Raw genomic sequence first — 13,837 nt, 5'->3', positions numbered from 1 at the left:
ATGTGTGTGGAAAGCTGGCAACAAGGAGCGGACTGGTGCCCCTAAGTTCTGGCTGTCGTTTGTGGTTTGGGTTTGGGCCCGCACTTTCCTCGCCTTCCTGTCCAGCCAGCCAGTGGCTGCGCTGGGCACAGGGACTACCCCACTTGCCGGTGGGTGTTGACTCACTTGCCTCAGCTGTGTGGCTCCCCAATACCACTTGGTCACCTGGCTTTCCTGGAAGCCAACAAGCGTGAGAGAGGGTGCTGGGCGGAGTCCTCACAGCCCGGGATACCGAGTCAGAGCCCAGGGGCACCTCCTTGCTGACAGTGACGAGGTACCCTCATCCCCACACGTCATGTGCTGTCCTGCCCGCACGTGCTGTCCACACAGTAAACAGTTGAAGGCAAAGGGAGTACTTTGTGATAAATTCACTTTACTGTTCAAAGGAGTGCAGGCAGTGCATGGAATACAGTGCCAGAGAAGACCCTGAAGCCATCAGTGATGTCCCCACCCGACCCACCGCCCCCTGCCCATACCCTGCCCCTGCCCGTGCCCGTGCCTGTGGCTGAGCTAACGCTGAGTGGCTGTGAGCAGTGGTTCTCGGTGCTGCTCAGCGGAGCAGCCTTGGGATTGTGCCCAGAGCACTCGTGTGAAGGGCCGCTCCCAGCCAGCCGCGCTCGGTCAGCCCTCCTTATCCTCTGCCTCGGTTTCTGCCTCCCCCACCACCTCCTCGTCTTCCTCCAGGCCGGCTTTGGCGTCTTGGATCTGCTGGTACTCGGACACCAGGTCGTGGAGGTTGCTCTCGGCCTCCGCAAACTCGCTGATGTCCATGCCCTCGCCCGTGTACCAGTGCACGAAGGCCTTCCTCCTGAACATGGCCGCGAAGTGCTCCGACACCCTGGTGAACAGCTCCTGGATGGCCGTGCTGTTGCCGATGAAGGTGGCGGCCATGCTCAGCCCCGGGGGCGGGATGTCGCAGACGGCCACCTTGACGTTGTTGGGGATCCAGTCCACGAAGCAGCTGCTGCTCCGGGTCTGCACGCCGAGCATCTGCTCGTCCACCTCCCTGGTGGACATCTTCCCCCGGAAGATGCAGGCCACCGTCAGGTAGCGGCCGTGCCGGGGGTCGCAGGCGGCCATGGCGTTGCGGGCATCGAACATCTGCTGGGTGAGCTCGGCCACCGAGAGGGCGCGGTACTGCTGGCTGCCCTGGGCCGTGAGCGGGGCGAAGCCGGGGATGAAGAAGTGCAGGCGCGGGAAGGGCACCATGTTCACGGCCAGCTTGCGCAGGTCGGCGTTGAGCTGGCCCGGGAAGCGGAGGGAGGTGGTGATGCCGCTCATGGTCAGGGACACCAGGTGGTTGAGGTCCCCGTAGGTGGGCGTGGTCAGCTTCAGGGTGCGGAAGCAGATGTCGTAGAGGGCCTCGTTGTCGATGCAGAAGCAGGCGTCGGCGTTCTCGATCAGCTGGTGGATGGACAGCACGGCGTTGTAGGGCTCCACCACCGTGTCCGACACCTTGGGCGAGGGCATGACGCTGAAGGAGTTGAGGATGCGGTCGGGGTACTCCTCCCGGATCTTGTTCATGAGCAGCGTGCCCATGCCTGAGCCGGTGCCCCCGCCCAGCGAGTGCACGATCTGGAAGCCCTGCAGGCAGTCGCAGGCCTCACTCTCGCCCCGCACCACGTCCAGGACGCTGTCCAGCAGCTCCGCTCCCTCCGTGTAGTGGCCCTTGGCCCAGTTGTTGCCAGCCCCAGAGTTACCTGCGGCAGAGGACACGTGGTTACCTCTCCAGAGGGAGAGGAGACAGGGTGGAGAGTGGAGGACACCGTTAGCAGGCATCCTTCTCTCGTCCCGATGGAACCTTCCAGAAAAACCTACCGTGGACAAAGCTGTCTGGTTGAAAGAGGCTTCCCAATTTGCTAGACCGGATGCTATCCATCGTCCCAGGTTCTAGGTCCACCAAGACGGCTCGGGGCACATATTTCTTACCTGGGCAGAAAGATCGGGAGGAGTCAGCGAACTTGTTTTTTTCTAAAAGTTAATGCTTCGCCCTAACCAGTTTGGCTCAGTGGCTAGAGTAGGGGTGTCGAACTCAATCAGAGAAGGGGCCAAAATCTAAAATCCAGCCTAAATCGCGGGCCGAATGGTTTACTGAACACTCATAAACTGTCATTGTGATGGAAACGCAGCGGAGTGCAGTGATGACAGCGCGGTGCGGGCCACATTGCAAGGCCTGGCGGGACGGATTTGGCCCGCGGGCCTTGTGTTTGACACATGTGGGCTAGAGTGTCGGCCTGGGGACTGAAAGGTCCTTGGTTCGATTCCGGTCAAAGGCACATGCCTGGGTTTCGGGCTCCATCCTCATAGGGGACGTGCAGGAGGCAGCCGATCAGTGATTCTCATTATTGATGTTTCTATCTCTCTCCCCCTCTCCCTTCCTCTCTGAAATCAAGAAAAATATTTTTTAAATAAAATAAAAATTATGTTTCATCAAAATAGAACCTTGTGATACTGGTCCCTTCCCCTACCCCCCCCCCCCAAAAAAATGGTAGAGATTTGGTATCTCTTTGGTAGAGATTTGCAATCACATCCTGACCCTAACAACAGCCAAATCTACAAAGCGCCTTAAAAATCACTTTTCTATTATTGATTTGTTGTGTTACGTTGCCAAGGACAAAGATTCTGTTCCTATTAGAAATGCTGCTGGTTTTTATTTAAAATCCAAATGGGAAGGTTGGTGCTTAAACTGTGCCCTCCCCCCCCCCCCCTCTTTGATGACTTCTTTGAGCCGGGCTTGGGGAGCCGTCACTCAGCGTCCTGCGGAAGTGCCCATGGACACCTTGTGGTCCCTGTGAGCACTGTGAGCACTGGCTGCTCCGGAGCACAGCCTCTTACCGTGGGCCTCGTTGTAATACACACTGATCCTCTCCAGCTGCAGGGCGCAATCCCCGCCGTAGCTCCCCACTGGGTCGATGCCGTGCTCTTCACCAATCACCTCCCAGAACTGGAAGCAGAGGAGGGTGGTCAGTGCGCACAGGGACTCGGAAAAGGCTGTGTTGGCTGCAGCTGGACAGGAAGACAGGGGGTGCCCTGGGCCTGCCCCCCTGGGTCTCCCTGCCTGTCCCTCCCCAACACATGCTGCTGGTCCTTTTCATAAATCCTCGCCGCCGCCGTGACTCTGCTTTGTGCCTCTACCACAGCTGCATCTGAAGACCGCTTCCCATACCCACCGGAATTCCCCAAATGGACTGCAACGTGCATTGCGTTGGATTTTGCTCTGATTAAATTCAGGCTGTTGTAGACATTAAAGCTGTTTAGAATTTCCCATCAGTGTAGCTCTAATTTCACCTGTAGTGCTCCAAGCATGTAAAGTATAGACTCTCAGTCCTAGCTGGTTTGGCTCAGTGGATAAAGTATTGGCCTGCGGACTGAAAGGTCCCAGGTCTGGACACATGCAGGAGGCAACCAATTGATGTGAGTCTTTCACATCGGTATTTCTCTCTGTCTTTCACTCTCTCTAAAAGTCAATGGAAAAATATCCTCGGGTGAGGACTGATAAATAATAATAATGAAGTATAGACTGCAGAATGAAAACAGACTGAACCCTTAGCTGCTTTCACAGTAATATCGCACTTCCTTTTGGAGGTTTATTTTCATGAAGTTCACCCAAAAGCCTGTAACGGGGACATCTACTAGTCTGCCCGATGCAAGCAATGGGCATTCTGATGATCAGGTGAGCACACAGTTCAAAATCATACCAGTCACACACAGCACTTAACAATGTAGACACATGCCTCGCTCTCGGATAAAAACAGTTACGGACGCCTTCTTTCATTGCCCTGGGGAAGCCCATGGGCCCGTGCAACGAGCACACCTATGCTCACGTCCCCACGGCCTTTCCCAGCCACCCCCTGTGAAGGGTGGCCCTGTCCGGCCACGGGCTTATTTGCAGTAGGTAACCAGCACTGTCCAGGGTGGGGGAGAGTCAGTAAAGTTAAGTCCTATGACACCACAAATGCAGTTCTTACGGACCAAATACTAAGTAGCAGCTGCGGTTCTGCCCAGAGTTATGGAGGGAGCACTGAGCCCCTATCTGCACTGCTGGCTCTCCCGAGCCAGGGCCTCCGTCCACATTATCTCCCAGCGTCAGGGAGGGGGGCGGGGCCTCCCCCGCGGGCCGCAGGGTGAACATCTTATCACTGTCGTGGGGAAGGGCGATGCTTCCCTTCGAGCAGCAAGCGTCTTTGTCCAAAGACTGGCTTCTGCCCAGCAGCCGCACCCACAGCGGCAGACGGTGGAGAAAGCCCCTGTCCATCAGGGATGAGGGTCACTAATGCTGTCCAGCCACACACAGATATTCAGCCTTAAGCGAGGAAGGAGCCTGGTGGGGTGGCTCCGTGGGTTGGAGCATCGTCTGGTGCACCAAAAGGTTGTGGCCTCACCTCCCAGTCAGGACATATACCTAGGCTGCTCGTTCGATCCCCAGTCTGAGGCTTCTGGGAGGCAACCGGTTGGTGTTGATCACATCAATGTTTCTCCCTTCCTCTCAAAAATCAACGAGAATGTCCTCCGAGGGGGATTTTTTTTAAAAAGAAAGGAAGGAAATCCAGTCACCTGCGATAGCCTGGATGAGCCTGAGGACTTGTGCTCATGACATAAAGGACAAATGCTGATGACAGCCTGCAGGAGGGACCTGGACAAGGGGCCAGGCTGGGAGAGGAATGCAGGCTTACCATTTAGCAGAGTTTCAGGTTTGCAAGAGGCACTGAGTTAGACACCCTTTTAAATAGTTAAGGTGAAGGGGGAGAATAGTGAAGGTGGTAAGTTTTATGCTGTCTTTCACCAGTTTTTTTTTGTTTTGTTTTGTTTTTTAACATTTTAAAGTCGGGTTAAATACAGTTCATATTGTAAAGGTAATTTAACAACAGCAATGAGAACAATAGGGGACCATAGGACTGGTCATCTTCCAGTGGGGGCTGGAGGCACCAGGCGCTCTCAGTGTTTTCCTAGCATTACCCTCTGAGCCCCGTCCTTTGTAGAAAATGTTGGGGGGGAGGGGGAGGAGGAGAAAAACTCACTTATATTCCAGAGCATGTATTTTAACTCTTATTGCTCCTGGGCACAAACCTTGGAGGTTTACCGTTTACTTTCCTGTTGCATATTAAATGGAACAGCAGTTGTTGATCCTTTTAACTTTATAATCTAAAGGGGAGGGAAAGATAGCTTCGAGATATGGTATTGAAAGTTTCCCAACAAACCTTGGAAAACTGTTTGGAGACAAATTACTATTTTCAGATATCAAAAGTTTATTGCTTAAGGATGATAAAAGTAAAAATAGTTGATGTGTATCGTACACAAGAGACTCCACAAAATTAACATGAATTCAATTAACCCTGTACGCCTGTGCTGCTTCCTGAGTCTAATTAGAGACCGTTTAATAATCAAACGCCCAGCAAGCGCGATCGGCCGGCTGCCCCTGCCCCGTGGGGAAGCCATTGCGAGGAGTGAAGGCGCCTTACCTTGGATCCGATCTGGTTGCCACACTGGCCGATCTGAATGTGCACAATCTCACGCATCCTTGCTTTGTGCCCTAGGGCAAGGTCTTCACGGAGTCCTCAGGCCCTGGGAGAGACACCCTTCGCCAGTGGGAACCCAGCACGACTGGTCCTCGCAGGGATGGGACCGGCTGCCCTGCAGTGTGACCCAAGGGTGTGTCCAGCCCGAGGCCGGCCCAGCCCCCCGCGTTCTGCCGATCATCCTAAGGAAGGGGGTGTTCTTTTCCTCTGCCCGCGCAGAATATTGCCCGGTCATTTCCTAGAGTTCAAGACCAAAGGCTGCCCTTGTGCACAGTGCCCGCGGCCCAGCACCAGGGGTGGGCTTTCAAGATGAATGCTCGGCACCGGCTGGTGAGGCATGTGGTATGACGACTGAGCCTGGCCCCTCATCACCCTTTCGAGCCCTGGTTCTCTTGTCCCCTTTGCTCTTGTCTTGCTTCTGGGGCTCGTTGCCCGCCAGGGGTTCCCTGAGCAAACCAAGAGTGCTCCAGGGCTCAGGGACGCCCACCCACATTTCCATTTGGCGAAGGCCCAGCCGAGGGCAGCAGAGGATGGACCCACTCTGCCGGATCCTCAGATGCTTCCCTGAGCTCTCAGCAAGCCACTTGCAAAACTAGGCTCTGGCTCCCCTCCCCACAGCCAGCCCTGCCCCACAGCTCAGAGCTCTGGGGGTGCAGGCAGAGCCACACCTCAGTCCTGAAGCCCCCGCTCATGTGCAACTGTCCCCAGCAAGCTCCTGCATCTGGAAGCCTCTCTCGGTCTTTGCCCGGGCCCGAGGCGGGCCCTCATCAGCGGACAGCTACCGACCGGCACCTGCCTGATGCCCGCACACTGTGGGAGCTGGGGGCTCGGGAATGGAGGAGATTGTGCCGGCAGCCTGAGTCCCGGAGCTCTCCCAGGGGGTGACTGACTTAGGAAGCCAAGTCCCCAGGATGTGGATCCAAAAGCAGGACTGCAGTGGATCAGCCCAGAGGCCCCGGCCCCTGTCCTCCAGCCTCTGACCTGACAGGTGATGTCGGTTGAGGGGTCAGTCCTGCCTCCTGGGCCTTTCCAGACCCTTGGCTCCTAAGCCCTGTGTACTTCCCGGCCTGGGCAGCCTGAGACGGGATCCGTGGGATGGCAGAGAAAAGTTGCTGACAATGGACTTGGGGGGGAGGGAGAGGGAGGTGGAGGTAAATAGCCTTTAATCCTCCCAAAGGCATTTGTCCAGGAAGGACCTGAGCTGTCCACTGGAAGCAAACCCCAGAGGTGGGGAAGGAGGGCTTGTCGCCCAGGGGCTGGCACGAGAGCTGCTCTGGCTGCCGCTGTCCCGAAGAAGCCCCATGACCCTGGGCCGGGAAAGGTGCTGTGGGGCGCCCCAGGACAGTCGGGGGCATAGATGGCACACATTGCTCAATAACACTGTGTCCGTGTTAGAGCTGCTCCATGTGACCGGGCCTGGGGCTTACACAAACAGGAATCCTGTTTTTAGGAAATACTGTGACGCACTCAGGTCAAGAGTCACCAGGCCAGCAATTTAGTCGCAAACATTTAGGCAGCACAATAAAATGTGATACAGGGAGAGGTGAGCCAGGGTGGCTCATTGGTGACAGCAGGTGCATTTCCCCACAGGGTGTGGGATGAGCTCGGGGAGCACTCCTCGGGTTGGGAAGTTCCTTCTGCTCAAACCTCAACGACCACAGGCTTCACAGACGCCTCTGGTGCAAACCACGCCCCCTCAAAGGTAAAGAGGAGAAAGTGCACATTCAAGATGGAGGAGTGTGCGGTGTCCGGCAGTACTTTTCACAAATGAAAAAAATAGGCCCTCAGCTCTCATGGATGTCACCCCATTCCCTTTCCCTGGGCGCCCTCTTCCCCCACCCCCTGCTGACCTCCCCCCTTCCCCTGCTCATCAGGCTCCGACAGACTCCCAGACTGCAGAGCTGCTCCCCTGTGACTTCCTGGAGCACCTTGACCTTCCCCTCAGTCCCTGGGTGTCTCTCTCTCTCTCTCTCTCTCTCTCTCTCTCTCTCTCTCTCTCACACACACACACACACACACACACACACACACACACACACACGCGTCTGCGACCCCTGCACTTTACTCGGTCCTGTTTGCTAATCACTTATTCTCAGGCCTTATCTCTGCCCGTCTGGGCGCTGCCGCTATCTCTCCGCCTCCGAGCCCCCCACCCGCCCCCGCCCCCGGGTAGCGGGCCTCAGCAAATGTTTGCGGAGCGCACACGGACAGCTGGGCCAGTGTGAGCAGCCGCGCGCGTTTTCATAAGGCAATAATGTATTTGTTCAGAGCATGTCCTCGGGGGCCGGGTGGGGCGGGGGAGGCGGCGGGTTTTTCCCTCCAGCCCCTAAGTGGCTGTTGGCGGGGTGACCGCAGGTGCTGTGAGAGCCGCTCACAGGGCTGGGGGCTGCAGGGACACCGCCGGGCGGGGCCCTCCATCTCTGTGCTCCTTCTTCGCTGAGTGGGCAGGAGCCGGGGGTGCCCCCCCCCAGCACATTCCTCCTGGCCATCTGTTTGCTCAAGGAGGGGGCCAGGCCCGATGGGCGCCTAAAAGGTTTTCCTGTTAATGGGCAGTTGGCAGAAGAGGAAAGAAGAGGCGCTGTTTGCTCTGAGCTGTTTGCCGGCAGTGTTTGCTCAGTCTGGGCCTGCACTCAGCTCTGGACAGCGCTGGGCGAGGGCAGATGCTGGGCAGGGAGCCCAGGGGCCAGGGCCGAGGCGCAGCCGCCCGTGGGCCACCTCCTCCCTGAGCTGGAGTCCTCTCCATGGCCACGGGGGGTAGCGGTCGCCGGCCGCGGTGGGACCAGTGCCTTCGCAGGCGGCGTTCTGCGAGTCGGCCTCCAGGGTGTTAGAGGCTGCGGCTGCCTGTGTAGTTGGCACCGCCCACGTCTAGGTGGTGAGCACCTACCGCGTGCCAGGCTGAGCTGCTGTGGGCACAGAGGGCTGGCTGTCCGGTGTAAGAGGTCTGGGTGGAGCAGTGGTAAGACAGGCGTGGGGCTGAGAGGGGCCACGCTGTCCCGGTGAAGGGGGCTGTGCCCCGTGGAAGAGCTCGCCTCGGAGAACCCTCCTCAGACCGGAGGAGGCAGCCCCTCCTGGGGCGTAGCTCTGCGCTCCCACCGGAGGAGGTGACAGCCCTGAACCGCAGCGAGGGATGGAGAGTGGCCATCTGTGACGAAGGACAGTCCTTTGTCCCCCAGAGAAGGGCCGTGGCAAAGGCAGGTTAGCAGTGACTGCCAGGGAGCTCAGAGCATCAGTGCACATCAGGGCAGAGAGGGCAGAGGGCAGAGGGCAGAGGGCAGAGATTAGGAGCAAAAGCATCCCAGGGAATGCACGGTGGTGACACCGCCGGACGCGAAATGACCCTTAGCTGGGCACCGCCCTCGCGCATGTTGGCCGCGAGAAGATGCGATGGCAGCCAGCCCTTCCTGCATGTCACTGCTCTATTATGGGAATAGGACTACGACGATAAGGAAAACCAGTGTCACCAGAACCCCAATCGGCTGCTCCAGGACTTCCTCCAAGAGTGCCCCCAGTGGTCAGATGGAGCCCCCCCTCCCCGCCCCGAATTTGACAAATGACATGGAATCAGGAAAAACACAGCACACTTAGAATTCATTGATTTCATCCGCCCCTGATCCTCTTCTGGGTACATCAAAGCTCCGTGAATAACTCCGAGGAGATTGTTGAATTATAGTTTTTGCTTGTGATTCAGAGGCAGAAATTTTTCCAAATGTCTTCGCAAGAAAATGACATCTGAGGGACCATTATGAGTGACTCAGCGGTGTGGGCAGATCCGCTGCGCCCGCGCCCCGTTCCTGTCCTTGGCTTCGGTGTTCTCTAGCTGTGAGAGAAAGTTCTGGAGCAAGAACAAGTAATTCACAGAGAGGAGGGGCTGGGAGCGCACAGCTGTGTTCCCACAAGGCTGCCCGGCTTCGTGGAGAAGTTTTAGGCCTGGTCCCCAGCCGGAAACCCCCGTGGCACCCACACCACGCCGGCCTGGGGCCACTCTGCACCCCGTGCTCCCTCATTGGCCTCTGGGCCCAGGCAGCGAGACGCTCCGCCAGCTCTTTGGGCACATCAAGGGTCAGAGCGGGGCTGAGCCATCTCCAAGGTGCAGGAGGAGACATGCACACGCATACACACGCATACACACGCATACACACGCATACACACGCATACACACGCACTTCCCCGAATGGCCGTGATTCTGCAGGGACACATCAGCCGTCCGCACCGCGCCGTTCCCTCTTCCTCCCCAGGCGGATAGGACCCGATAAGCAGTGTTCTGGGCGGAAGCAGAGATAAGCACGGCACCGCCAGCACCTGCAGCTAAAACCAAACAGAACACACACTCCTTCCAGCCAGTGTTTGTCCAAGGGGCCTGTGTGTGCCTCTCAGAGACCCATTCGTTCATCCAACAAACATGGGCCAGGTGCTCTCCGGGGGCTTGAGGGGCCTCGGGGAAGCAGGGAAGGGGGCCTGCTCTCCAAGGTGCAGACACACAGCCCTGGCCCCTTTCCACTGGCCTCTGCCGGGGTCTCTGCCCCCTCACTGGGGAATCGGAGGCTCGGAGGAGAAACCGGCTCACCGGAGCCCCAGAGTGAGGTCGGCCTGCAGGTCTTCAGGCCTCTGTGTCCAGGGGTACAATGTGAGGTGCAAAGGAGGGTCAGCCTGCTGGCCTCCAACGAGGCATCTGAGGAGCCCAGACTGCTTACCTCCTCTTTCTCCCCAGCCCTGGCCCACGCCTGGGTCCTGCCAGCTCTGCCTCCCAGACAGGTAGCCGTGTGCATGCTGCCTCCTCTCTGCGGGGCATCCTCAGTGCCTGGCCTTGACCACAGCAGGCCCACCTGGCCTCACTCTGCCTCCTTCCCCCCCTCGACGCACTGCCGCTAGAGGGATCTTATCGCCTAATCCAGGCCCTGCCCTTCGGGAGCCGCTGCCACCAGGGAAAACCGCCCCTCTCACCACAGCCCCCGGGGCTCAGGACCTCGGAGAAGATGCCGGGAGGGGTGAGGAGGGGGCTTGCAGAGACTGCGATGCAGGGCAGAGAGTCCGCACCTCCTGGGCAGCGCCTGCAGGAAGCGTGGCCGCAGGTGGTAGTCAGGACACAGCAGCTGTGCCCGGCTGGATGCCGGAGGGGCATGCTTAGGGCACCTTTGAGCTCTCCGTGACCTCGTCAGCCACCCCACCTGCCTCGTGCCCCTCAGCTTCTTCTGGGTGAGCACCCACCCAGCTGCCCATGTCTCCGCTCCCTGGAGCGCCCTTCCCAGGGGCCCCACCTCCAGCTGGCCCTGCTGTATCCATTTCCAGGCACCTCTCCTCCCGGAGGGCTTCCTTTCTCCATGTGCACTTTCCCGCGTGTAAGCTCCTCGGAGGCAGGGGCTGGCACCGTGGTTTGGCACATGCCAGGTGCTCAGCGAATACCTGTGACTGCCTGACATCTGGCCGGTATGACCAAGACCTCCAGACAGAGGTCATGGGCAGCTCCAGGCAGGCTTGACACTCCGGGCTCGGCCACGGCCAACATGTTCTGGAGGTCATGCTGACAGCCGACCTCATGAACGGGGTCCCAGGGAGGCCAGTGTGTGTCCAAGAGGGGCTCATGGTGACGCCCTTGGGGACAGCAGCAGGACGAGGTCACACCTGACCCACCCATCGGAAGGCTTCCCGTGCAAAGGCGGCTGGGACTCAGCTGGAGCATCTGACCTCATGGCCACGTGGATGGAGAGGGTTCCTGCGCTGGCAAACGCCAAAGTGCCCTGGGAAGCCAGGCGCGCCTGGCGAGCAGGGTCAGCATCCCTCCAACAACACTGGCATCCAGGACGTGGCCACTCAGGGGTGGGGAGTGATGGGACGTGTCTGCAGTGTGGGGCGGGAGCCCCCACGCAGCCTGAAGGTTCCGAGGAAATTCCACAGACACAGAGACACCTGTCCGCACTCTCCTCCCCGTGCCCGGCCCAGCTAGGGAGTATGTGTGTTCTTCATCGGGACGAGGGAAATCAACCCTAATTTTAGAAATGATAGGCTTTTGTGTTGTGGCCTTGGACCATGTATGTGTCAGGAGACTTTATAGAGGAAAAGAAAGAGGGTGGGGGGAGACTCGATTCTAACCTGCCACCCACGAGCCTGTGCTAAGTACAGGTCTCCTGACTTCTGTGGAGCCTCAGTCTCCCCTCCTATAAAATGGGGAGATAGCATCTGGCCCCACCTCACAGGGCTGTGCCAACATCTAAAGAGGACAGATGATTCCCACCCTAGAGACTATTCTAGAAAGCCACCGCCTCTGCCTTTAGAAGCAGGTGTGACTCAGTTCCGTCCAGGAGGGAAACGCCAGGGCACAGGCAGGCTTCCAGAGAGGCGGCTTGGTGGGTGGTTTCAGGGTGACCCCACGTCTCAGCACCTGAAGGACTTGCTCCAGGGGCCCCAGGTGGGTCACACAGAGTCCAGGAGGGAGTGGTTAGAGCTGGTGGGCCCCTGCCCAGCCCCCTCTGCTCCAGGCTGGAGAAGATGAGTCTTTATCACACACTAGAGGCCCAGTGCATGACATTCATGCACTCAGGGGAGGGAGGGGGGGCTGTCAGCCCAGCCTGCACCCTCTTGCAGTACGAGAGCCCTAGGGGATGTCCCACTGCTGCCAAGGTAGGTGGGAGAGGTTCCTGCCATCACCACTGCACTTGCCAGCCTTGAGCCCAGCTTCTGGCTGAGAGACACTCCCCTGGTAGTCAGTTGTTCCACTGTTCAGTCGATTTGCATATTAGCCTTTTATTATATAGGACTAGAGGCCTGGTGCATGAAATTTTTGCAGGGTGAGATGTCCCTCAGCCCAGCCTGCACCCTCACCGATCTGGGACCCCTTGAAAGATGTCCATCAATCAGGCCTAAATGGGCAGTCAGACATCCCTCTCAAAATCCAGGACTGCCAGCTCCCAACTGCTCACCTGTCTGCCTTCCTGATCACCCTAACCACTTCCGCCTGCCTGCCTGATCACCCCTAACCACTCCCCTGCCAGCCTGATTGATGCCTAACTGCTTCCCTGCCAGCCTGTTTGTCCCAAACTGCCCTCCACTGCAGGCCTGGTCACCCCTAACTGCCCTCCCCTGCCAACCTGATCACCCCTAACAGCCTGATTTTCCCCTGCAGGCCTGATCTTCCCCCAATTGCTCTCCCCTGCGGGCCTGGTTCCCTCCCAACTGCCTTTCCCTGCTGGCCTGATCACCCACAACTACCCTCCCTTGCAGGCCTGGTCCCTCCCAACTGCCCTCCCCTGCTGGCCATCTTGTGGCAGCCATCTTGTGTCCACATGGGGGCAGCCATCTTGTGTGTTGGAGTGATGGTCAATTTGCATATTACTCTTTTATTAGATAGGATAGAAGCCTGGTGCATGGGTGGGGGCCAGCTGGTTTGCCCTGAAGGGTGTCCCAGATGAGGGTGGGGGTTCCCCTGGGATGTGGAGAGGCCTGGACCAGCCAGGGTGTGTGGAAAGCTTGGCTTCCTTCATCGCCGGGGAAACTCCCTTCTGTTCTCTGTGGCTGAAGCCATCTTAGTTTGGTTTATTTGCATATTTGCTCCTGATTGGCTGGTGGGCATGGCTTGTGGGTGTAGCAGATTGATAGCTAATTTGCATGTTACACTTTTATGAGATAGGATGCCCTCACAGGACTGGCTGCCAGGTGCACGTGCTGTGTGGAGAGAGGAGCAGGCCCGGAGGCCAGCCCAGCAGGCTCTTCCTCCCGCTGAGCCCAGAGGCCTTTCGTGTTGATCTGCGTGCCCTTCCCTAGCAGTCAGCTGCAGTGCTCAGACCACAGTCTGCAGGCCGACACGTGGCTCAGGCTGGTCCAAGGCCACCCCCCTCTCAGAGCCTCAGCATCCCTGGTCACAGCCAAGTTCACAGGTGAAGGGCCTGGCTCCATACCTCTGACTGTCCGGGGGCTAGAGAGACAGAGCGTGTCACCCCCGCCCTCACTCGCTCACTTCTCACTTTGCAAGTTATGGTTTCAAATGTCTAGACTCCCTCCCCATCCCGCTGTCCCGCTGCCCGATTTCCTTCATCGCTTTCTGAGTCTGACTTGCTTCTGTGTCAGGGAAACGCTGGTGGGCCACAGCGAGGCAGCCTGACATCCTCCCATCACCAGCCTGAGTGTCACCACCCCTCCCTCGGGCTAAGCTGCATTCCACAAGCCTGTGTGACCTTCCCAGCGGGGACCCTGGCCTCCGCCCTGGCTGCCGGCCCTGCGACCAGGCCAGCCTCTGCAGCCTCTGTGGGCAGCAGCATCACGGGGGGCCTGTGTGACTGCAGGTCACCTGC

The 13,837-nt window shown here is 58.2% G+C and overlaps 1 protein-coding gene across 1 annotated transcript; it reads right to left on the bottom strand.

Moving 5' to 3' along the window:
• Nucleotides 1-520: 520 nt before the first annotated feature.
• On the bottom strand, nucleotides 521-5,672 carry TUBB1 (tubulin beta 1 class VI). Its single transcript, XM_036420163.2, has 4 exons — nucleotides 5,499-5,672; nucleotides 2,875-2,983; nucleotides 1,858-1,968; nucleotides 521-1,739 (listed from the first exon to the last, which is right to left on the bottom strand). The coding sequence occupies exons 1-4, from the start codon at nucleotides 5,553-5,555 to the stop codon at nucleotides 661-663; spliced, it is 1,356 nt and encodes a 451-aa protein (XP_036276056.1). The 5' UTR covers nucleotides 5,556-5,672; the 3' UTR covers nucleotides 521-660.
• Between the last annotated feature and the right edge of the window lie 8,165 nt (nucleotides 5,673-13,837).

This window comes from Pipistrellus kuhlii, unplaced genomic scaffold (assembly GCF_014108245.1).
Source record: "Pipistrellus kuhlii isolate mPipKuh1 unplaced genomic scaffold, mPipKuh1.p scaffold_m20_p_63, whole genome shotgun sequence".
NCBI lineage: Eukaryota > Metazoa > Chordata > Mammalia > Chiroptera > Vespertilionidae > Pipistrellus > Pipistrellus kuhlii.
The sequence above is the reverse complement of the archived record's forward strand: the minus strand, read 5'-3'. Positions and strand labels throughout refer to the sequence as shown.

What these genes read in the sequence shown, in the direction of transcription:
- TUBB1 (XM_036420163.2), bottom strand. Translation starts at nt 5,555, where the DNA reads ATGCGTGAGATTGTGCACATTCAGATCGGCCAGTGTGGCAACCAGATC. An exon ending in GCAACCAGATCGGATCCAAG is followed by an intron (nt 2,984 to 5,498) that starts GTAAGGCGCCTT and finishes CTCTGCTTCCAG; the next exon opens with TTCTGGGAGGTGATTGGTGA. An exon ending in GTATTACAACGAGGCCCACG is followed by an intron (nt 1,969 to 2,874) that starts GTAAGAGGCTGT and finishes CTTTCTGCCCAG; the next exon opens with GTAAGAAATATGTGCCCCGA.